At 41.5% G+C, this 24484-nt stretch overlaps 1 protein-coding gene across 13 annotated transcripts in view; it reads left to right on the top strand.

The window, feature by feature from the left end:
- The window catches only part of LOC140458187 (calcium-dependent secretion activator 2-like), a 746655-nt gene that overhangs the window by 621928 nt on the left and 100243 nt on the right, over positions 1-24484 (top strand). For 8 of the 13 annotated variants that reach the window (XM_072552408.1, XM_072552410.1, XM_072552407.1 and 5 more), the window contains 2 exons: positions 5633-5752; positions 16437-16592. In XM_072552408.1, coding sequence (XP_072408509.1) covers positions 5633-5752; positions 16437-16592 — 276 coding nt within the window. The remainder of the gene's footprint in view (positions 1-5632; positions 5753-16436; positions 16593-24484) is intronic. The other 5 variants (XM_072552415.1, XM_072552419.1, XM_072552418.1 and 2 more) reach the window with 1 other exon arrangement.

Genomic DNA, 24484 nt, shown 5'->3' with positions numbered 1-24484 from the left:
CCCAGCTGTCTACATGTACAACTCCCATCTGTCTACATGGCCAACTCCAATCTGTCTACACGTACAACTCCACTCTGTCTACACAACCAAATCCAAACTGTCTACATGTACAACTCCCATCTGTCTACATGTAGAACTCCCAACTGTCTACATGTACAACTCCCATCTGTCTACATGGCCAACTCCCATCTGTCTACATGGCCAACTCCCATCTGTCAACATGTACAACTCCAATCTGTCTACATGTACGACTCCAATCTGTCTACATGTACGACTCCAATCTGTCTACATGTACGAGTCCAATCTGTCTACATGTACGACTCCAATCTGTCTACACATGCGACTCCAATCTATCTACACATGCAACTCCAATCTGTGTACACATATAACTCTAATCTGTATACAAGTACCACTCCAATCTGTCTATATATCCTACTCCAATCTGTCTACATGTACAACTCCAATCTGTCTACATGTACAACTCCAATCTGTCTACATGTACAACTCCAATCTGTCTACACGTACAATTCCAATCTGTCTACACAACCAACTCCAATCTGTCTACACGTAAACGCCCATCTGTCTACATGTACAACTCCCATCTGTCTGCATGGCCAACTCCAATCTGTCTACACGTACAACTCCAATCTGTCTACACAACCAAATCCCATCTGTCTACATGTACAACTCCCATCTGTCTACATGTACAACTCCCATCTGTCTACATGGCCAACTCCCATCTGTCTACACGTACAACTCCAATCTATCTACACAACCAACTCCAATCTGTCTACACAACCAACTCCAATCTGTCTACATGGCCAACTCCGATCTGTCTTCATGTACAATTCCAATCTGTCTACAACGCCAACTCCAATCTGTCTACACAGCCAACCCCGATCTGTGTACATGTACAATTCCAATCTGTTTACAAGGCCAACTCCAATCTGTCTTCATGGACAACTCCAATCTGTCTACACGTACAACTCCCATCTGTATACAAGTACAACTCCCATCTGTATACATGTACAACTCAATCTTTATACACGGTCAACTGCAATCTGTATATATTGTCAACTGCAATCTGTCTACACAACCAACTCTAATCTGTATACACCTACAACTCCAATCTGTCAACACATCCAACTTCAATCTGTGTACACGGCCAACTCCAATCTGTCTACAGGTGCAACTCAAATCTGTCTACACGGCCAACTCCAATCTGTGTACACGTACAACTCCAATTTGTCTACACGACCAACACCCATCTGTCTACATGTACAACTCCAATCTGTCTACACGTACAACTCCAATCTCTCTACATGTGCGAATTCAATCTGTCTACACGGCCAACACCAATCTGTCTACTTGTACAACTCCAATCTGTGTAGACGTACAACTCCAATTTGTCTACACGACCAACACCCATCTGTCTACACGTACAACTCCAATCTGTCTACACGTATGACTCCAATCTGTCTACATGTACGACTCCAATCTGTCTACACGTGCGAATCCAATCTGTCTATACGTATGACTCCAATCTGTCTACACGGCCCACTCCAATCTGTATACACGGCCAACTCCAATCTGTCTACACGGCCAACTCCAATCTGTCTACACGTACAACTCCAATCTGTCTACACGTACAACTCCCATCTGTCTACATGGCCAACTCCCATCTGTCTACACAACCAAATCCAATCTGTCTACACGTACAACTCCCATCTGTCTACATATACAACTCCCATCTGTCTATATGGTCAACTCCCATCTGTCTACACGTACAACTCCAATCTGTCTACACGACCAACTCCAATCTGTCTACACGACCAACTCCAATCTGTCTACATGGCCAACTCCAATCTGTCTACACGTACAACTCCAATCTGTCTACACGTACAACTCCCATCTGTCTACATGGCCAACTCCCATCTGTCTACACAACCAAATCCAATCTGTCTACACGTACAACTCCCATCTGTCTACATATACAACTCCCATCTGTCTATATGGTCAACTCCCATCTGTCTACACGTACAACTCCAATCTGTCTACACGACCAACTCCAATCTGTCTACACGACCAACTCCAATCTGTCTACATGGCCAACTCCGATCTGTCTACACGTACAATTCCAATCTGTCTACACGGCCAACTCCGATCTGTCTACACGGCCAACTCCGATCTGTCTACACGGCCAACTCCGATCTGTCTACACGGCCAACTCCGATCTGTCTACACGGCCAACTCCAATCTGTCTACACGGCCAACTCCAATCTGTATACAAGTACAACTCCAAACTGTATACACGTAAAACTCAATCTTTATACACGGTCAACTGCAATCTGTATACACGGTCAACTGCAATCTGTCTACACAACCAACTCTAATCTGTATACACCTACAACTCCAATCTGTCAACACATCCAACTTCAACTGGTGGGCGGCACGGTGGCACAGTGGTTAGCACTGCTGCCTCGCAGCGCCGGAGACCCGGGTTCAATTCCCGCCTCAGGCGACTGACTGTGTGGAGTTTGCACGTTCTCCCCGTGTCTGCGTGGGTTTCCTCCGGGTGCTCCGGTTTCCTCCCACAGTCCAAAGATGTGCAGGTCAGGTGAATTGGCCATGCTAAATTGCCCGTAGTGTTAGGTAAGGGGTAGATGTAGATATAGATGTAGGAGTATGGGTGGGTTACGCTTCGGCGTGGCGGTGTGGACTTGTTGGGCCGAAGGGCCTGTTTCCACACTGTAAGTAATCTAATCTAATCTAATCTAATCTAATCTAAGTAATCTAATCTAATCTAATTCAATCTGTGTACACGGCCAACTCCAATCTGTCTACAGGTGCAACTCAAATCTGTCTACACGGCCAACTCCAATCTGTGTACACGTACAACTCCAATTTGTCTACACGACCAACACCCATCTGTCTACACGTGCGAATTCAATCTGTCTGCACGGCCAACTCCAATCTGTCTACTTGTACAACTCCAATCTGTGTAGACGTACAACTCCAATTTGTCTACACGACCAACACCCATCTGTCTACACGTACGACTCCAACCTGTCTACACGTGCGACTCCAATCTGTCTACACGTGCGAATCCAATCTGTCTATACGTACAACTCCCATCTGTCTACACGGCCAACTCCAATCTGTGTACACATACAACTCCAATCTGTCTACATGTACAACTCCAATCTGTCTACACGTACGACTCCAATCTGTCTACACGTACGACTCCAATCTGTCTACACGTACGACTCAAATCTGTCTACACGTGCGAATCCAATCTTTCTATAAGTACGACTCCAATCTGTCTACACGGCCCACTCCAATCTGTCTACACGGCCCACTCCAATCTGTCTACACGGCCAACTCCAATCTGTCTACACGTACAACTCCAATCTGTCTACACGTACAACTCCAATCTGTCTACACGTACAACTCCCATCTGTCTACATGTACAACTCCAATCTGTCAACACAACCAACTCCAATCTGTGTACACATACAACTCCAATCTGTCTACACGACCAACTCCAATCTGTCTACACGTACGACTCCAATCTGTCTACACGTACGACTCCAATCTGTCTACACGTGCGAATCCAATCTTTCTATAAGTACGACTCCAATCTGTCTACACAGCCCACTCCAATCTGTCTACACGGCCCACTCCAATCTGTCTACACGGCCCACTCCAATCTGTCTACACGGCCAACTCCAATCTGTCTACACGTACAACTCCAATCTGTCTACACGTACAACTCCAATCTGTCTACACGTACAACTCCCATCTGTCTACATGTACAACTCCAATCTGTCAACACAACCAACTCCAATCTGTGTACACATACAACTCCAATCTGTCTACACGACCAACTCCAATCTGTCTACACGTACGACTCCAATCTGTCTACACGTACGACTCCAATCTGTCTACACGTACGACTCAAATCTGTCTACACGTGCGAATCCAATCTTTCTATAAGTACGACTCCAATCTGTCTACACGGCCCACTCCAATCTGTCTACACGGCCCACTCCAATCTGTCTACACGGCCCACTCCAATCTGTCTACACGGCCCACTCCAATCTGTCTACACGTACAACTCCAATCTGTCTACACGTACAACTCCAATCTGTCAACACAACCAACTCCAATCTGTGTACACGTACGCCTCCAATCTGTCTACATGCCAGCTCCAATCTGTCTACACGACCAACTCCAATCTGTCTACATGGTCAACTCTGATCTGTGTACATGTACAATTCCAATCTGTATACACATATAATCCAATCTGTGTACACGTATATATCCAATCTGTCTACACGGCCAACTCCAATCTGTCTACACATACAACTCCAATCTGTATACAAGTACAACTCCAATCTGTATACAAGTACAACTCAATCTGTATGCACGGCCAACTCCAATCTGTCTACATGTACAACTCCAATCTGTCTACACATAGAACTCAAATCAGTCTACGTGTCCAACTCCAATCTGTCCACACGTGCAACTCCAGTCTGTCCACACATCTGTATACAAGTACAACTCCAATCTCTATACATGTACAACTCCAATTTGTCTACACGGCCAACTGCAATCTGTCTACACAACCAACTCTAATCTGTATACACCTACAAGTCCAATCTGTCTACACATCCAACTTCAATCTGTCTACATGGCCAACTCCAATCTGTCTACACGTACAACTCCAATCTGTCTACACGTACAACTCCAATCTGTCTACACGACCAACTCCAATCTGTCTATCTGTACAACTCCAATCTGTCTATCCGTACAACTCCAATCTGTCTACTCGTACAACTCCAATCTGTCTACTCGTACAACTCCAATCTGTCTATACGTACAACTCCAATCTGTCTACACGTACAACTCCAATCTGTCTATATGTACAACTCAAGTCTGTATACCGAACAAACTCCAAATTGCAATCACACAAATTGTAACTGCCTGTTGTTTGTGTTCATTGAGTGTTCACTCTCTAACATCACTTTGTAGCTTAGTTCACGCTAAGAGTAACAGTAGTTTTCCAGTAAAACCTGATAATCCCACAGCTACATCGAGCATACATGTCATCAGAGCAAATTAAAGAAGTACGAAGACAATACCTGAATTAAAGTATACAACAATGCCTTTGCATTTTCTAAATAGGGAATTATCAGATACGTCTGCTGTGCTTGTATCTCACAGTAGTTCTGAATGATTAGGTGATTGAGGAATAGATGTAAAAATGTGTGTATTTGGGTTCTTGAACTCTCAACAATGAAAATGATCATGTGGATTGTCAGTAATTTCATTGAATCACTTTTGCAGTATGAACCATCCTAGATTATTATTTCAATTAGCTTTGAAGGGTATTGTCTGTAAAATTATTTGTTTTAAGATGGTAATCATTATATCTTCTTGTAAAAGGTTATTCTGTACTATGGTTGCCTTGCATACCCCATTGATCTTTGTAAGTTAATTTATTATGTTGACTGAACTGTTAGCTTGAGTTGGAACACACTACTTCTGCATTGCACTGAACAAACTGCTTTCTTATTGCTGAACTCTGACAGTTTGCTTCTACTGATATTTTCACGATTTTCCTCCACAGGAACCTCACCAATAACCTCGCTAATGTGAGCCTACCAAAAGTCCCAAGTCTGCCTCTTAATCTTCCTCAAATGCCTAGCTTTTCTCCACCATCTTGGATGGCATCTTTATATGATTCCACGTGTGTATATTGCAAAACTGTGTAGTCGCTTGCTTGTGAGGTCTGCATGCAGTATACATTTGTTCTTGTGCCGAATGTGTGGGTTTAGCTGCACACATAGTTCAAGATAATGAGCTACTGTACTGTTATTGCATGAGCACCATGTAGTTCATGAGCATTCAATGTCAGTAGAGAGGTTTACAGAGGCGCATGTGCACGCAAGTGCTGAGAATAGAAACAAATGTTTGAAACAATGTCTCCTTTTCATACTGTATCTAAATCATTCACTGCAAGCTCAGCCATATAACGATGCAGAGGAAAAATTGAAGGTCAAGACTCATTTTCAGTTTCGGAGTGGTTTAGTGGCACATCTATACTGCATGTCATAAGGAATTAGAGAGCTTTCATCAAAGGGACCAGCATGCTCTGATTATGTGTTGCAATCTGTGCCAAGTACAGTAAAATGCAAAGCAACAATTAAAAATCTATGTTCTACTCTCAGATTATGTCATTAAAAAGAAGTTAATCATCTTTTGGAAAATAGGGAGTGTTTTTGGCCTGGTGTTGAGTAAGTACAATAGTAAAGATGCATCTGTAATGTCGGACCAATTCACCATTTGAGCTACAGTCTCATTAATGTTTTGTTAGTGACCTGGGGACATCAAACACACAACCAGGAGTAGCTTATTTGCCTCCAGAGGCGATGGATCTGCCAAAATAACTGCCACTGGAGAGGATGCTAGGATAAAATAGTGATGGTGATCCAAAAGACATTTGTGGGGCCTGGAAGAGAAAATCCTGCTCTTTCTAACCAGCAAGTATCATCTTTTAACAACCAGCAGTCAATATAAAGGGAGTTCTTTTGACACCTTGTAAGTTAGAACTGGCACATATTGCACACTTATTTCCTATTCATTTAGTTGTTATAAAATTTGTCGTAGAACAGAACTTAATTTTCAAACCTGATTGAGAACTGCAGGCAAATATTCAACATTGGCATTGTGGAGATGATGGATAATGTCAGCATGATACTGACTAATGCTTGGTGGTGTTCTAAAGTTAGTTCAACAACATATACCACAGACATTCAGAAGGCCATGCCATTATACAGCAGGTGAGGTGAGAGTGACTGCCTTTGATATCAAAGCTTCACTTGACCACAGGTAGCATTGAGGAGCCCAAGCAAAATTAGAGCCTATGAGAAATTGCGCAGGTTGGAGTCATGTCTTGCATAAAGGAAGATAATCTGGGTTGTAGGAGATCAGTTATCTCAGCTCCGGGACACCTTTGCAGGAGCTCCTCAAGACATTGGTAATCATATCTATAATATTCAAAAAATTCCCTACATTCTGGAAAGGGGATTGGAAAAGTGTTAATGTTAATACCCTTGTTCAAAAGGGAAGGGAGGTAGAGAATAGGAAACTAGACATTAATTAGTTTCACATATGTTGTTGGAATCAGTTGCCAAAGAAGTAGAAGTGGGATATTTGGAAAGTCAAATCACAACCATCAGAGTCAGCATTGTTTTATGAAGGATAAATCATGTTTGACTAAAATGCTAGAGATCTTCAAAGATGTAGCAAGCAAAGTGTATAGTGGGAGTCCTGTAAATGTAATACATCTAGATTGCCAGAAGGCATTTGATAAGGTGCCACAAAAAAACATTTAATGCACACAATATGATTATAGGGGTAAAGTATTAGCTCAGATTGGCTAACCAACAGAAGCAAAAGAGTCAGGATAAATTGATCTTTTTTCTGGTTGTCAGACTGTAACTAGTAGGATGCCCTGGCGTTTGGTCCTCAGGGCCCCAACTATTTATGGCCTGTAGTGATGACTTGAACATAGGGATAAAGGTAGTGTAGCCCAGTTTGCAAATATTACTGAAGTGGGTGTGAAAGTAAGTTGGAATGACGAAATAAGAAATTTACAAATGTATATAGATAGCTTAGGTGAATGGGCCAAAATTTGGTCGATGATGATTAATGTAGATACATTTGAGGTTATACGTTTTGGTCAGAAGAATAAAAAGGCAGCTTAATATTAAATGGAGAGAAACTTCAGAGTGCATTGGAACTGAGGGATCTGGGTGTCTTTATGCATGAGTGGCAGAAATCTAGTATGTAGGAGCATGTAATAAGGAGGACAAATGGAATTTTGGCATTTATTGCAAAAAGAATGGAGTATACAAGTAGGGAAATATTGCTGCAACTGTGCAAGGCATCAGTAAGGACCACACCTGGAGTTTTTGGTCCCCTTGTAATTACATTGGAGGCAGTTCAGAAAAGGTTCATTAGATTAAATCCAGAGGTAAAAAACTTGTTTGAAGAGGAGAGATTGAGCAGTTTGGGCATTTACTCCTGGAGTTCGAAAGAATGAGAGGTAATCTAACAGAGATGTGTAAAATGACAGAGGAGATTTAATCTTCAAACCTAATTGAAAACTGCAGGCAAATATTCAACACTGGCATTATGGAGATGGTGGTAATGCCAACAATGATACTCACTGATACCTGGTGGGTTTCTAAAGTTAGTTCAGCAGCATATACCACCGAAATTCAGAAGGCCATGTCAATATACAGCAGGTGACATAGAGTGGTTGTTTCCTTTTGGAGCCAATCTAGAATGAGAGGTCATGGTTTTGGGATAAGGGGTGGCAGATTTAAAACAGAGGTTAGGGGAAATTACTTTGTTCAAAGCGTCAGAAACCTGTGGAATTCATTACCTAGAGTGCACCGGGACACTGAATAAATTTATGGAGGAAATAGACAGAGTTTTAATTAGAAATGGATTAAGGGGATATGGGAGCAAGCAGGAATGTGGAGATGAGGCCAAGATGAGATCAGCCATAATCATAATCATAATCATAATCAATGGTGGAACAGGCTCAAGGAGCTGATAGCCTACTCCTGCACCTAGTTCTAACTTAGTGTCGTCGGCACAGCCATCTTCAGCTGCTTCAGCAATGACTATGTATCCACAATAAATTCAGACGTTCGCTGATAATCAATGGTCCACACCATTTGTGACTCCTCAGATACTGAAGGTGAAGGTAATGTTGCCATAGCTCCAGAGGACCATAGGGTTGCAGCCTCATTGGAGAGAAATAGATGACTCGTGGTACTTTAACCTGACGGTCATGATACCTCAGACAAGGTGAGAAGTTGAGAAGATTGCCTTCATGGTAACCATGGTCGGCATTGGCTTTAAACCCTGCATTGCAAACTGGCTGACTACCCAGCTGAACTAACTGACATCCCAACTGAAGTAGTATTTGTCCAAATGCAGCAAATCCTGGACGGTATCCAGGCTTGGGCTGAGAAGGAGCAAGGAACAATCTTGCCATACAAGTGCCAAGCAACGACCATCCCCAACAAGAGAATCAAACTGTTACCCCTTGACATTTAATTTTATACCGTTGTTGAATCTCCCACTATTAACATCCTGGAGATTACTATTGACCAGAAACTTAACTGGACTAGCTAAGTAATTACAGTGGCAACAAGAGTAGGCCAGAGGCTTAGAATTTTGCAGCGAGTAACTCATCCCTTGATTCTCCAAAGTCTGTCCATCATTTACAATGCACAAGTCAGGATTGTGAAAGGATACTTCCCACTTGCTAGGGTCAAGTCATCTCCAACAGCACTCAAGAAACTTGACACCAACCAGGATAAAACAGCCCAATTGATCGGCACCATATTCAGAAACATCCATTCTATCTCCCATTCATGCTCAGTAGCAGCAGTGTATACCAACTATAAGATTCACAAGAAATTCACCAAGAATTGTACCTTCCAAACCCCCATGGCCCCAGTTATCTAGAAGGACAAGGGTAGAAGCAGGTGCCACTTGCAAGTTCCCCACCAAGCAATGAACCATCCTTACTTGGAAAGACATCGCTGTTCCTTCAGTGTGGCTGTTCAACATCCTGGAATTCACTCCCTTGTTTTAAAGAGTGTAGCTCGCCACCATTTTCGAAAGGGCATCAAGGATGGGCTTTCAGTCGTGGCCCAGCCAGGACAGCCCACTTCCCCTGAATGATTAAAAGGGAAAAGAAAGTGTCTAACCAAGCAGAGACCCAGACTTTTGGGTCAGCCATGGCAGAAGGAGGTTACTGTTTGAAGGTTGCATGGTGGGGTGGGTGCTCACTATAAAGAGCAGCGGGTGGCTTCAGTGGGTAGCCCCTTTCCTAATGCCTGATCTTTAATTCAGACATTAAGTATTTTTGAGTGAGGGATTCCTCACAGAGTGGGCAGCCCACTCTGGTCAGATTAATACTAACAGCAGTGGGATGAGGTCCTTTTAAATAGGCATTAATTGGCCACCTAAAGGTCTCAATTGTCATTCGGTAATGAAGGTCATCCACAAGCCTTCCTTCTATGTTGCTAACTGAGGTGGAACCAGTAAGGCAGCAGGATCTCCATGAGCCACACTCCTGCCCGACTTAAGTTCCCCCTCAAACCAACCTCCGATTAGACATTAACCTCCCGCCCTCCCGAGGGACAGCGCAAGATTCCACACTGCACTACAAAAGCATTTGCAAAAAAGGGTTGACTCAAAGGTACAATATCAATTTGGACACAGTCATATTCAAAAGGATCAAAATGACAAGCCCAACCTTTTTAAGGTAATTTAATACTTTTAGCTTAATAATAACAAAATAAAAAGAGCTGGGTCATTTAAGACTGAGATGAGAAATCTCTTCAATCTGTCTGGTGAATCTTTAGACTTCATTATCTCAGAGGCCTGTGCTGGTTAAGTCATTGAGCATGTTCGGCTCAAATGTTGATAAATTTCTGAAGACGAATAACATCAAGGGATGTGGAGATTGCAGGCAAGTTTCATTGAGATAAATGATCAGCCATGATTGAATTGAATGATACAGTTGGCTGAACTTACTGAATAGCCTACTCCTTTTCCTACATTTCTATAATTTAAATGGGGAATCTTGGCAATTTCAGTGTTTGTTTTGTCTGTGCAAGTTGCTCCCTGTGTAATTACAAGCCCCAACCGGCTCTTCAAATAAACCTCTTCTAACCATATCCCTCCAACAGCTTTGGAAAATAAGTAAGGTTTATTTTTGTCATGTTTAAGCTTTTTGTTTCATGAAATTGAAGCAAACGCTTTCAAATCAATTGGCAGGTGGTCAACATTAACTTCCGAAATATTGTGTTAATATGGTGAAAATATTTATGCCACAGTAAAGAGAGCAATGTGGACTTGAACAATCGATATCTTGTTGGTATTTGTAAAGGGGAATATGATCTGTGAGCTGAAAGAATATAATCCTGTTGGCTTAACGCCTTTCTGTACAGATGTTTGATATAATTGCAAGGGGGAGTTTAGTTGTTGCAAACACTTCCTGCACAGTTGATAACTAATCAAAACTGTGGATTGCTTGCAATTAGAAGTTGTCATTCCCTCACAGCCACCAACATGCATAATGCAGCAGTTTCAAACAAGTTCGCGCCCAGCTCACTGATTTATTGGCAAGAATTACAAAGACTAGACTCTCAAATTTAGTGACATTAAAGAGGTGATTTTTAATTAGTCTTCAAATTAAGTTAACTTAAAAGCAACCAGATCCAAAAGTTTGAAAGACAGTTACAGTATAACTTGAATAAGTTCATATCATACTGACTGCCAATCACCTGCTGCCACATGATATCTGGACTGTCTGCCAGGTAGAACTATCAGGTATCCTTCTTTTACTGTGAAGAACAACATGACTCTGAATGTGTGTGCATATGTTTGGTATGTGTCTTTTGTCCTCTTTGCACGCTGACTTTGCTAGGAAATTGATTGCTCCATATTTCATTACACAAATCCCAATGTGTGTAGCTGGCACTTGTATTTAGCTGATCCCTTTCTGAATAGGTTTCGATTCATTTTAGGAGATTTAGTTTTCCATTGTTTTCACTATGAGCATTGGTCTATAAGCCTACTAAAGTTGAGCAAACTCTTAAAATGTTTGTCAACACAAAGATTGCATGCTGACATCGAGGACAAAGAGCTAATTAAAGTACAAGGTTATAAACTCAAGCCTCTAATTAGTTCACAGTCCCCAGTTATGGAATACAACTCGTATGTTCCTCACCTTCAGCTATTTCCCACGTGTATGCAGTTTGGCGCAAGTCCCTTTAAGATGATATTACAAATTGCTTTTAAAATTTCATGTTTTTTTTAGAATGAAGGATTGCTATCTATATATAACCTTAGTTTGCCAGCCAATTTTACTGTGTTATTTCCCAAAAGTATTGGACTTGGTGAATACTTGCCTATTTGTAACCAAAAGCTCTTCAATGTGAGATGTTCTCAACATGAGATATTTGACTTTCAGGAACTATTACTGGCAAAAGCAATGTAATTTGCAGGTCTGTTTATTTATGTGGACCTCTGTTAATTTTCAACAAGAATTGGCATTTAATTAGGCTACATTTTAAAATCAATTTTAGTGTTGTCACTCTCAGTGTGCGATGGTTGGTGAATTCTTAAAGGGAGTTGTGCTGTAAAGGACTTTCACTGTTACTTATCAATGAAATTCTATCAGAGTCCTCTGCAGAAAATTTTTAAGCTTTATAGACTGGAAATCTCTGTGAGCAGCATAATTATATGCACACTTAATGCAGGACTATCAGTTTCTGTGGTCCATTATTTCAATGTATGCATTGAAAATAAATCGACCAAATTCATCTATTAAAATAATAGAAACAGGAAATTAATATGAATACATCAGTGTTCATTCAAAATTATTACTCTTCATAATTTCCAGACATTATTTTCTATCAGAGTCCAGCTGAAATTATTTTTTTGTCTCTCATTGCTGCTGGAGTTTTAGAAAGCTCACTGACTTCTGTGTTACTCTTAATTGTTTCTCATGACCATTTGATACTGTAACTTTGATTCACATTAATATGATTCTTGTACTGAATAGGGAGAAAGTGAGGACTGCACATGCTGGAGATCAGAGTCGAGAGTGTGGTGCTGGAAAAGCACATCAGGTCAGGCAGCCCTTCATCAGGAACCAGCACTACACTCTCGACTCTGATCTCCAGCATCTGCAATCCTCACTTTCTCCTAGTTGATTTCAACCCTACTGCGTTCTCCTCCACTCTCCTAATGAAGGACTTACACCCGAAACATCAATTCTCCTGCTCCTTGCGTGCTGCCTGACCTGATGTACAGAGCAGCCAAGATATACACATATTTATATTAACACTAACAATAAGACGTCATATTTGACAATTTAGATTGATAAAGTTTTGAGATAGTCCATATTGATCAGTACTATAGTGTGTAGGTACCCAGTCTCATCCACTTAGTGAGTCCATGTTCGTGACTAGATAACTGAGGGTACCAATGTATTATGTAATAGTAATTTTCCCTATCAGTGCAGACAATGTGAAACATAATAACAGCATAATAACATGATTCAGCTCTTCAGGCCTACGATAGCATTGAATTATACCGATTTATATATTAACCGTTTTTGCTCAGATTTACTTCCCTTATTGCCACTAATCTGAAATTAAAATCTATCAGTCTGTTTTGAAATTTTCAATTAGCAATGCCTCAGCATCTTTTAAGGTGAGATAGTACCAGTTTTTTGCTACCCTTTGTGTAAAGGGGATTTTCTACCATCAGCCTTTGAATGACCAAGTTCTAATTTTAAAGCTGTAGCCCTTTGCCCCAGAACTAAAGTTTTAGCATTGTGGAACAGTAGAAGCGATTGATATTCACCTCAGCTCTAGCCTAATTGCTTGAGTTAAACGTCTATTTTGAGGTGGTCATGAGCACCAAATGTTTGGAAAGATGACAACAAAGTTATTCCTCGTGTCAACAAAAAGAAACAGTGTTAAGGGGAAGGTAGATCAAAGAAATCAAATAAAATAATAGAGAAATTTGCCTGCACTTTGCAACAGTGGACTCTAAGCATATGACATAAAGGTAGAGGAAAGAAGCAACTGCTCAAAAGTGTTTTTTAATTCTGTAAAATCTAATTAACTAATTAGAAAAGATAAAGTTTGGAAATCCCTTGAGAAAAATGAAGAGCTGGGATGATCAGTATCCAGCCAGCTTGAAGCAAGTCCAGTATTCTAAACCACCCAATGACAAAATGGCCTCTACCTATTGGTCGGAGGCCTCAAATACCTTTGATGGAAGTGAGCACTACAAGAGTTAATTTCCATTGGCTTCAATTATTACTGCTGTCTCTGTTTTTCAAATGCTTCTTTAAACTTACCTTTTAATAACTGAATGATCTTTCGGCAGTACAGTGTTCTGGGTCCATTCTACTCTCAATCGGTTTGCACTGATTGATCCAGTGAGAATCTTACCCACTGAATCTTTAGAGGAGACTCAAGACTGTGAGATTCTTTTAGCAAGTGTTTATCAAGGGAGAGAACGTTGAGACCTGTTGTTGAAAAAAATATTTTAATTAACTTAGTCTTTTATGTTAGGGTAATTATGCCCTAGACAGTAAACAAATCATTTTTGTAAATTTCCATCATGCTTACTGTGAATCATTCAATTGAAATTAGTTGCTTTTTAATGCTAGCATTTTAAAATACATAATGATGTTCTGGTGATCTTTCTGTGATTCAGCTTGGAATTGAGCCTACTAAAGACATGTTTTTGGTTAGAGTTAGGGTAAGATTATGTGAAAAATAGTGTACAGAGTGTTTAATATTTATGCACAATGCCTTGGGATGTCTTATTGTGTTCAAGGTGCTACATAAGTGCAAGCTGTTGTTATAGAGCACAATCATGGTTGAACAGCTTAAGAATTTATGAAAAGTTCAATTAAACAGGTAGCTGCATAGCACCTTGATGATTCATGTTAGAATACAGAGTAAAGAGAGATTTCAAGACTGTAATGAAGTTTGGAGGTTAAGTGTAGAGCTGGAAGACATGAGTTTTGCTGTTACCTGAACCTCATGATTAAATTACTGCCTTGCAATCATTTCCAATGCTCCTTTATTCTTTGTGTTAAATGCAGATGCACATATGTCTAAATGATTAACAGATGTAGGAAAGTTACCTGTGCAGTGTTTTTGACCACTGTGACTTTTGTTGAGATAAATAAATACCAACTAACCAGGATATTGTTATTGGACCTCTATGTTTCCTAGATCAACCCACCAACCTTTTCAGTCAGAAATTCAAAGAAGGATACCTTTTCTAACCGAGATGTAAATTATCCTATCAAAACTCCATGATTACACAAGTGCTTGAATAACCCTGACCATTGAGTTAATCCTTTAATCCTTTCACACCTGCTTCTTGACATCCCTCGAGCCTTCTCTCTCACACTTTTTTCAGTTGTACTTTTTAAAAATGCTGTGCGATATAAAGTTCATTTTCTGACTTTTTCTTTTGGACCTTTTTTTGTGTGTGTTCAAAGTCACAACATTGAAAAAGTCGAACACAACGACAGAAATGATTATTTTGTGTATGTGTTGCTACTCCGGACAAAGAGCCTGATGGAGAAGGGGTAGGAGCTGATTTGAAAAGAATATTTGATCAAAATTGAACGTTCTCAAAGTGCAGGAACAAATATTGTGTATATATGTAATTCTTCAAAAAGCTAGTTGATTGGATCTGCACAAATATTATGTTCACAATTTATTCTGACTTCTAAACTGTCTCTTACTAAGCACTTGGTACTTTCAATTTCTGCATTATAATTTGAATCAGGGATTAAAAGTGACTACCATTTGTGCGTACACATTATAAAGATGATTTTTTTTCTCTAAAACATTTCTGCCTTCTATCCTGAAGGCATTGAGTCATTGCTGGGATATGGTTTGATAAGCAATGCACAATCTCACTTAATTTGTATGTATTAACCTAGACAGTGAACTTAGTAGCCTATTTGATCATATTTCCCATAGCCAAGCCTGAACCCAACTTCAAACAAATTCCATATGCACTTCCAGCATTAGTATTTGTGTGGTGACCAGGAAATGGAATCTCAGGCACTTATTCCCTCCCTAACCCCGGGGCCTTTAATACTAATGACAGCTCAGCCCAAACAGGAGAAAAACTTGGACCTTTTGATTGTTAATTGACTTACGGAACTAAGCCATCAGGAGTGTTTACTATCAGTTTGTTGATGTGCATTTTCTTTTTTGGAAGGTTATTTTAATCACTTATTTCCAATAGTTCTGCCTCATAAAACTTGGCCAATAAATAGCGAGCTGCTCTGAATTGTTGTCATATGTAACCATGTCTAAGATGTGAAAAATAATCAAGGTAATTACAAAATTGCTATTCTCATCAACTGTTTAATCAAGAACTATGAATGTTTCAGGTATATATCTGTTTAGTAATTTGCAAAATCACTCTCTGGATTGAAAGCTCTTCAAATTGTTATCACTGCTACATTTAAACTGCTTACCTTGTTGGCTGCTCTGTTTATTAAATCTTCCATCAACCAGATGACACTGAGGCAGCCACTTGTTATCAATGACTAGTGGAAAGGAACTGCTTTTCTCCATTCTATCTCATTCCTCTGGGCGAAAGGCAGTGATGAGAACACCCATACACCAAACTATTATTAATGACAGTTCATGTATTGGATGTCTGTGTTTGTAGTGGATATTAGGTCTCTGTTGTATAAGTCTGTTTGCTGACTAAGTGCTCTACATTGACATGGTCGGTGAGACAAAATGATTCCTATATCTCACAATACTTTTCCAATTCAGGAATGGTTCTTCCACATCTGAGGATCTATTCTGGAAATTAGATGCACTGCAGATGTTTGTTTATGATCTACATTGGCCAGAACCTGAATTTTCCCAGCACTTGGACCAGAGACTCAAACTCATGGCCAGTGACATGATTGAAGCCTGCGTGAAAAGGTAAGTGCAGTATTACAAGATCCGTTAACAAAACAGCTTTGTGCTTTTCAGCATTGTTTGATGAAGCATTACACCATCAAGAATATAGGATTGAGGGACATAATCCAGGTGAGCATATCTTGCATATGGCTAAAAAGGTCACAGTGCAACAATTGCCACTGGCCTTATTTGTATATTACAAGTGAACTACAGGACCATCAGTGATTCCAGAGACAGTTCGCTGAGGCACACCATGATTGGCCAAGATTGGTGGCTGGATGCCAAAGATAAGTTTGGGGAGGGAAGCAACTGAGTACAGGGTGTGCAACTGTGGGCTAGCAGTAGGGATATACTCAAGTAAAATGGTTAAGTTACCTATTCAGTGGTTTTGAAGGTGCCTACAGAAACCACTTAATTAACAACTGTACTCCAGAGAAATTTCCCACAGTGTACAAGATTTTCAAAAGCAATCACAACGGGGTTTCAAATAAGCATTATGCCTGACCTGAAGAAGCAGTGAAGCTACTGCCCATTTCAAACCTGTTCACTGAATGTATACAACATACATCATATCCAAGAATCACAGAACTGTTGTGGTGCCAAAGGAGGTCTCTGAATAAGCATTACTTAATGTCATTCTTCTACTCTTTACCCATAACCCTGCATATTATTTCTATGTAAGTGGCATTAAATGCTGTCATGAACTCCTCAATTTAACCTGCCTCCACCACATTTCCAGGCAATGCATTCCAGACCTGGATCATTTGCTGTGTGAAAAAGTTTTTGTTGCATTATTTTTAATTCCTTTGCAAATCATTTTAAGTCTGTCATTGTTGATCCTTTTATGAGTGGGAACAGTTTTTCTCCTTCTGCTCTGTCCAGATTGCTCATTGATTTTCAAAACTTTGGATAAATTTCTTCTTAACCTTCTCATGCTGTAGGGATTCTATAATTCTCCTCTCAAAATAAAAGTTCCACCTTCTCCAATCTTTCTTCATAATTGAAGAATCCCTTCCATGGAACCACTCTTCTGCACTCTCTCCAATGTGCTCACATTCCTTTGAAAGAGTAGCATCCAGAACTGTGTGCAGTCTAACTATATCTTATATAGGTTAAGCCTTACCTCCCTTCTTCTGTATTCTGTGGTATGTTAAAGAATATTGTATGCTTTAAAAACCGAGGTCACCACCTGTCCTGCTTTAATGACTTGTGTATATTTACATCCAGGTCTTGCACATCATTCAGAATAGTGCCCTTTCGTTTATACTGTCTGTTTTAAAATTGTTTTTTCCTACCAAAATGCATCACCTCACACTTCTCTGTATTGAACTTCATCTGCTGCTTTTCCACGTGCTCTACCAACCCATTGAAGTTCTTTCAAAATTTTACACTGTCCTTATAGTTTACAAGGCTTCCAATTTTTGTATCTTCTGCAGTCTTTGAAATTGTGCCCTGCATGCCAAGATCTAGATTATTAATCAGGAAATAGTAAGGATCCCAATACCAGTTTCTGTGAATATCTACTACAAATCTTCCTACAACCTGAAAAATACTCCTTGATCATTACTGTTGTTTCCTATCACTCCGGCAATTTTGTATTCATGTTGCTACTGTCCTTTTTATTCCATGAGCTGTAACCTTTCTCACAAATCTGTTGTGTGACATTGTATCAGGCATCTTTTGGAAGTCCATCTGCAATGGAGCAACAGCATTGACCCCATCAACTCTCTGTCATCCCTCAAATGGGGTGTAACACACTTTTGATGCAGGGTGAGCATGCCTAGACCACATTGCTGTATTGGGTTCAACAGTGCACATTTCACCTGGAAAACTGGTACTGTCCAATTGAATTTCAAGTTAAATGAATGCAGCACATTTCTTTCTCGGGTAAGACCATAGATAATTTATGGTGTTTGGTTGATGGTTTGTTTGGGAAAAAAAATCACCATTGGGATTTAAATGTTTTTGCTAAAGGGGAGTATGGCCATATGGATAAAACTTTTACAACTGTTGGCAAAATATTTAACCAAGATGGTGCCAAAGAATGGCAACTTTGCACACTTGTCACTACTCCTGTGCACGTGACAATCAAATCTAATCATAATTTTTTTTGACAGTTTCTTGCTAAACATTTTAGTGAACATCTTCTCTATTCATCTGGACTTCCCATTTAGCAGTGATTAGCAGTGGTCATGGGGATAAGTAAACTGACCCGTTTCCCCGAATCTCAACTTTTGACAACCTAATTTTGTTGAATGTTGCATGTGGTCATAGATAGGGAGAAAACAAATCTTTATCCGGATTTCATTTAAAAACTAAACAGTGAATCAGATTTCAAAATGGCTTCATTTGGTTTCTTATTTTCTGTTGATATTCACATTTCCAATAAGCCTTGAATTCTAGTGACATAGTCAAGGAAACTTGCTTGATATTATTCAGCTGAAGAGTTATGGAAGCACATTTGAGAACAGCAGGCAGCTATTTACTCCAAGGTATTGTAGAAATCTCATTTAAACTGTCTGCAGTGAGTCAGCTCTCTTACTGTTGGACTGAATGATTCCTCAGTGACTCTTCAAGTGGTGTCATTTGTACTCCTGCTTTATGCAAAAAGCAAAGAGAAACAAGGCTTAGATATTTAATGGAACGTGCTCATAGAGCTCCTTACTCAAAAGTGATCAATATTACTTTGTACATTCTATGGAAGATTTCCATCCTCAGCTAGCTTTCATGATTCAAATTAAATACTTCACAGTCTTGTTTTAATCTGAATGAATGGACAAATTTTTTGCCCAACTGTGCAAGTCTGGGAATATTCCACACACGTATATAGTTAAAGGAATTGTTTTGAAAATGCATGTGGTTGGTCTGTGTTGCAAATTATTTTGAATATCAAAAGCTGAACTGTGTTATTGAAAGATCAATTTTTCAGAATTTTCTAAACTAGTTTTATGAAATGTTTTGCAAGTCACCTCAAAAAGTTTGATGAAAGTGTTTGTTTCAAAAATGATAATAATAGCATGTATGTCTTTTGGAAGTAAGTGGAAATTTTATTCTGCACTTTGATCTGTAAATATTAGAGGGATATTTCCTTCAGTGTTGGAAATAGGGACATTGCATTACAGCACAGCTGAACCTTACACTACCCACAAACTGAAGTTTCAATAAAAAGTCATACCAGCCGCAAAATGATAACTCTGTTTCCTTCTCCACAGATGCTGGCAGACTTGCTGAGTTAATCCAGTACTTGCTGTTTTAAGTTCGATCTCCAATATTCACAGTGCTGTGCTTTTAATTCACAGCTGAGAGCCTATCTGTGAATGCACCTTTCAAGGGGGTGGGTGGGGTGGGGAGGTAGGGTGGGGAGGTGGGGTGGTGGGTAGCAGGAGCAGTGCAAGACTTGTGGTTCACTACGTTTCCCATTCTCTGTTAAGAATTTGTGGTCTCAGAGATCAATCATGGTGTCTTACTACTACCCCCATTTTGCTTAATTTGACACAGATCAAACATTGCACTAGGATCATCCAGGTTTATATGGCCTGGGAGGTATTGATATTGTAATACAAATCCTTGCAAAGCTACAGTTTATAAGAGAAATAAACTTGATGAAGAAGCATATTCGAGTAAACCAAGCTGTGTTTTATGAAGCAAGTTGAAGCTATTTTCCCCCCTCGGATGTGACAACAAAGGGAAAATGCTGTCTCCAGGGAATATAATCCTTTCAGTTGCAGTTCCATAAACCTATTTAAAGAATAATAATCACAGCTGTTGAGAGAGAGTGACAAGTTAATAAAAGCCTTGGGTTTCTGGGGCTGGATTACGTGTGTATGAAAGGTATTTGTTTCTGTTATGCTGGCACACTGAACTTCCCTGATAGCTCAACAAGTTAATCCAGTGAGTAGTTGAGAGCCTTACAGACCAGAAAATCGACAGGTTGGATACCTGGTCCATGAGGGTAAAAAAGGAACATAGAATGAAGGATAAAATGGGGCCTAAAAAAAAATCTATTTTCACTACCATCGCAGTGAGAGGTGTCTTGGTAGTACATCACAGGAGCTGTTGTGCAGGCAGAGCAAGAATAAGGAAGGTAAATGGAAAGTTGTCTATCAAGAGGAAAATGGGATATAAAAACAGGAATGTTTTGCTGCAGTTGTACGGATCATTGTTGAGATGATATCTGGAGCATGTTGAGCAATCTTAGTCTCCTTACTTGAAAAAGAATAGAATAGTATGAAAAGCATTCAGAGAAGTTCACACAATTGATCCCTTGGATGAAGATTGGAAAAGTTGGGCTTGCATTTATTGGAATTTAGAAGAATAAAAATTGATTTTATTGAAACATGAAGGGAATTGACAGGATGAATTCTGAATGAATGGTTCCTCATGTCGAGCAGACCAAAATGGTGGGACACATTTTATAACGAAGGGACTCTGATTTAATATTTTTTTCACTCTGAGGATGTTTTGTTCTGTGAAATTTTCTCGTGCAGACTGGGTCACTAAATATTTTAACGTGAGGTTAGTTTGATTCATGACTAACAAGAGACACAAAAAAGGTTTTGGAGATAAGCAGTGAAGTACAACTGAGGACACAAACAGATCAGGCACAATCTTATTGACTAGCAAAACAGACTTGAGGCACCAAATGTTCCACATCTGCTGCTACTCCATAATATGTACATTTGCAAGAGAATCCATCAAAATGTTAAAATATAAGTGCATTTGCTACTGAGGATGAACCAAAATGAATAAAAATTCTGAATGACTACCTCTGCCATGAAGCGTCATGAGCTGTGTTGCAAAAGAATTAACCTAAGCAAAATCACTGACTTCGATATATACATTATTGAAGCAATAGACAGACTGAGAAGGATTAAGATCCAGAGGTAGTTGGTATTCAATTGAGAGAGATGAGTGAAGAAACTTCTGGCCACACATGCGCAGTTTGAGAGACAGTGACTGGACACTGGATGGGGCAGCACAGTAGCTCAGTAGTTCGCACTGCTGCCTCATAGCACCAGGGATCCAGGTTCAATTGCATCCTCGGGCGACTGTGTGGAGTTTGCACATTCTCCCCATGTCTGCATGTGTTTCCTCTGGGTGCCTTGGTGTCCTCACAAGTGGATTGGCCATAGTGTCCAGGGATGTCCAGGCTAGGTGGGTTTACCATGGAATATGCAGTGTTTATTGGGTGGGGATCCTATTTGGAGGGTCAGTGTGGATTCAATAGATCAAATGCCTGCTCCTACCTGTAGGGATTTTATGGCTGGCCAATGGTGTACTGAAGGTAAAAACAATGACTGCAGATGCTGAAAATCAAATACTGGATTAGTGGTGCTGGAAGAGCACAGCAGTTCAGGCAGCATCCAACGAGCAGCGAAATCAACGTTTCGGGCAAAAGCCCTTCATCAGGAATAAAGGCAGTGAGCCTGAAGCATGGAGAGATAAGCTAGAGGAGGGTGGGGGTGGGGAGAGAGTAGCATAGAGTACAATGGGTGAGTGGGGGAGGAGATGAAGGTGATAGGTCAAGGAGGAGAGGGTGGAGTGGATAGGTGGAAAAGAAGATAGGCAGGTCGGACAAGTCAAGGAGACAGTAACTGAGCTGGAAGTTTGAAACTAGGATGAGGTGGGGGAAGGGGAAATGAGGAAGCTGTTGAAGTCCACATTGATGCCCTGGGGTTGAAGTGTTCCGAGGCGGAATATGAGGCGTTCTTCCTCCAGGCGTCGGGTGGTGAGGGAGCGGCGGTGAAGGAGGCCCAGGACCTCCATGTCCTCGGCAGAGTGGGAGGGGGAGTTGAAATGTTGGGCCACGGGGCGGTTTGGTTGATTGGTGCGGGTGTCTCGGAGATGTTCCCTAAAGCGCTCTGCTAGGAGGCGCCCAGTCTCCCCAATGTAGAGGAGACCACATCGGGAGCAACGGATACAATAAATGATATTGGTGGATGTGCAGGTGAAACTTTGATGGATGTGGAAGGCTCCTTTAGGGCCTTGGATAGAGGTGAGGGAGGAGGTGTGGGCACAGGTTTTACAGTTCCTGCGGTGGCAGGGGAAAGTGCCAGAATGGGAGGGTGGGTCGTAGGGGGGTGTGGACCTGACCAGGTAGTCACGGAGGGAACGGTCTTTGCGGAAGGCGGAAAGGGGTGGGAAGGGAAATATATCCCTGGTGGTGGGGTCTTTTTGGAGGTGGCGGAAATGTCAGTGGATGATTTGGTTGATGCGAAGGTTTGTAGGGTGGAAGGTGAGCACCAGGGGCGTTCTGTCCTTGTTACGGTTGGAGGGGTGGGGTCTGAGGGCGGAGGTGCAGGATGTGGACGAGATGCGTTGGAGGGCATCTTTAACCACGTGGGAAGGGAAATTGCGGTCTCTAAAGAAGGAGGCCATCTGGTGTGTCCTATGGTGGAACTTGTCCTCCTGGGAGCAGATACGGCGGAGGCGGAGAAATTGGGAATACGGGATGGCATTTTTGCAAGAGATAGGGTGGGAAGAGGTGTAATCCAGGTAGCTATGGGAGTCAGTGGGTTTGTAAAAAATGTCAGTGTCAAGTCGGTCGTCACTAATGGAGATGGAGAGGTCCAGGAAGGGGAGCGAGGTGTCAGAGATAGTCCAGGTAAATTTAAGGTCAGGGTGGAATGTGTTGGTGAAGTTGATGAATTGCTCAACCTCTTCACGGGAGCACGAGGTGGCGCCAATGCAGTCATCAATGTAGCGGAGGAAGAGGTGGGGAGTGGTGCCGGTGTAATTACGGAAGATCAACTGTTCTACATAGCCAACAAAGAGACAGGCATAGCTGGGGCCCATACGTGTGCCCATGGCTACACCTTTGGTCTGGAGGAAGTGGGAGGATTCAAAGGAGAATTTGTTAAGGGTGAGGACCAGTTCGGCCAAACGAATGAGAGTGTCAGTGGAAGGGTACTGTTGGGGATCTCTGGAGAGGAAAAAACAGAGGGCTTGGAGGCCCTGGTCATGGCGAATGGAGGTGTAGAGGGATTGGATATCCATGGTGAAGGTAAGGCGTTGGGGGCCAGGGAAACGGAAGTCTTGGAGGAGGTGGAGGGCGTGGGTGGTGTCTCGAACGTATGTGGGGAGTTCCTGGACTAGGGGGGATAGGACAGTGTCAAGGTAGGTAGAGATGAGTTCAGTGGGGCAGGAGCATGCTGAGACAATGGGTCGGCCAGGGTGGTCAGGCTTGTGGATCTTGGGAAGGAGGTAGAACCGGGCAGTGCGGGGTTCCCGGACTATGAGGTTGGAAGCTGTGGGTGGGAGATCTCTTGAGGTGATGAGGTTCTGTATGGTCTGTTTTTCAACCTCCTCACGGGAGCACGAGGTTTTTCAACCTCCTCATGGAAGCACGAGGGAGCACAATTCATCAACTTCACCAACACATTCCACCCTGACCTTAAATTTACCTGGACTATCTCTGACACCTCGCTCCCCTTCCTGGACCTCTCCATCTCCATTAGTGACGACCGACTTGACACTGACATTTTTTACAAACCCACTGACTCCTATAGCTACCTGGATTACACCTCTTCCCACCCTATCTCTTGCAAAAATGCCATCCCGTATTCCCAATTTCTCCGCCTCCGCCGTATCTGCTCCCAGGAGGACAAGTTCCACCATAGGACACACCAGATGGCCTCCTTCTTTAGAGACCGCAATTTCCCTTCCCACGTGGTTAAAGATGCCCTCCAACGCATCTCGTCCACATCCCGCACCTCCACCCTCAGACCCCATCCCTCCAACCGTAACAAGGACAGAACGCCCCTGGTGCTCACCTTCCACCCTACAAACCTTCGCATCAACCAAATCATCCACCGACATTTCCGCCACCTCCAAAAAGACCCCACCACCAGGGATATATTTCCCTTCCCACCCCTTTCCGCCTTCCGCAAAGACCATTCCCTCCGTGACTACCT

This window comes from Chiloscyllium punctatum, chromosome 32, assembly GCF_047496795.1.
Source record: "Chiloscyllium punctatum isolate Juve2018m chromosome 32, sChiPun1.3, whole genome shotgun sequence".
Classification (NCBI taxonomy): Eukaryota; Metazoa; Chordata; class Chondrichthyes; order Orectolobiformes; family Hemiscylliidae; genus Chiloscyllium; species Chiloscyllium punctatum.
Note: the sequence above shows the minus strand (reverse complement) of the source record. Positions and strands in the feature narration are given on the sequence as shown.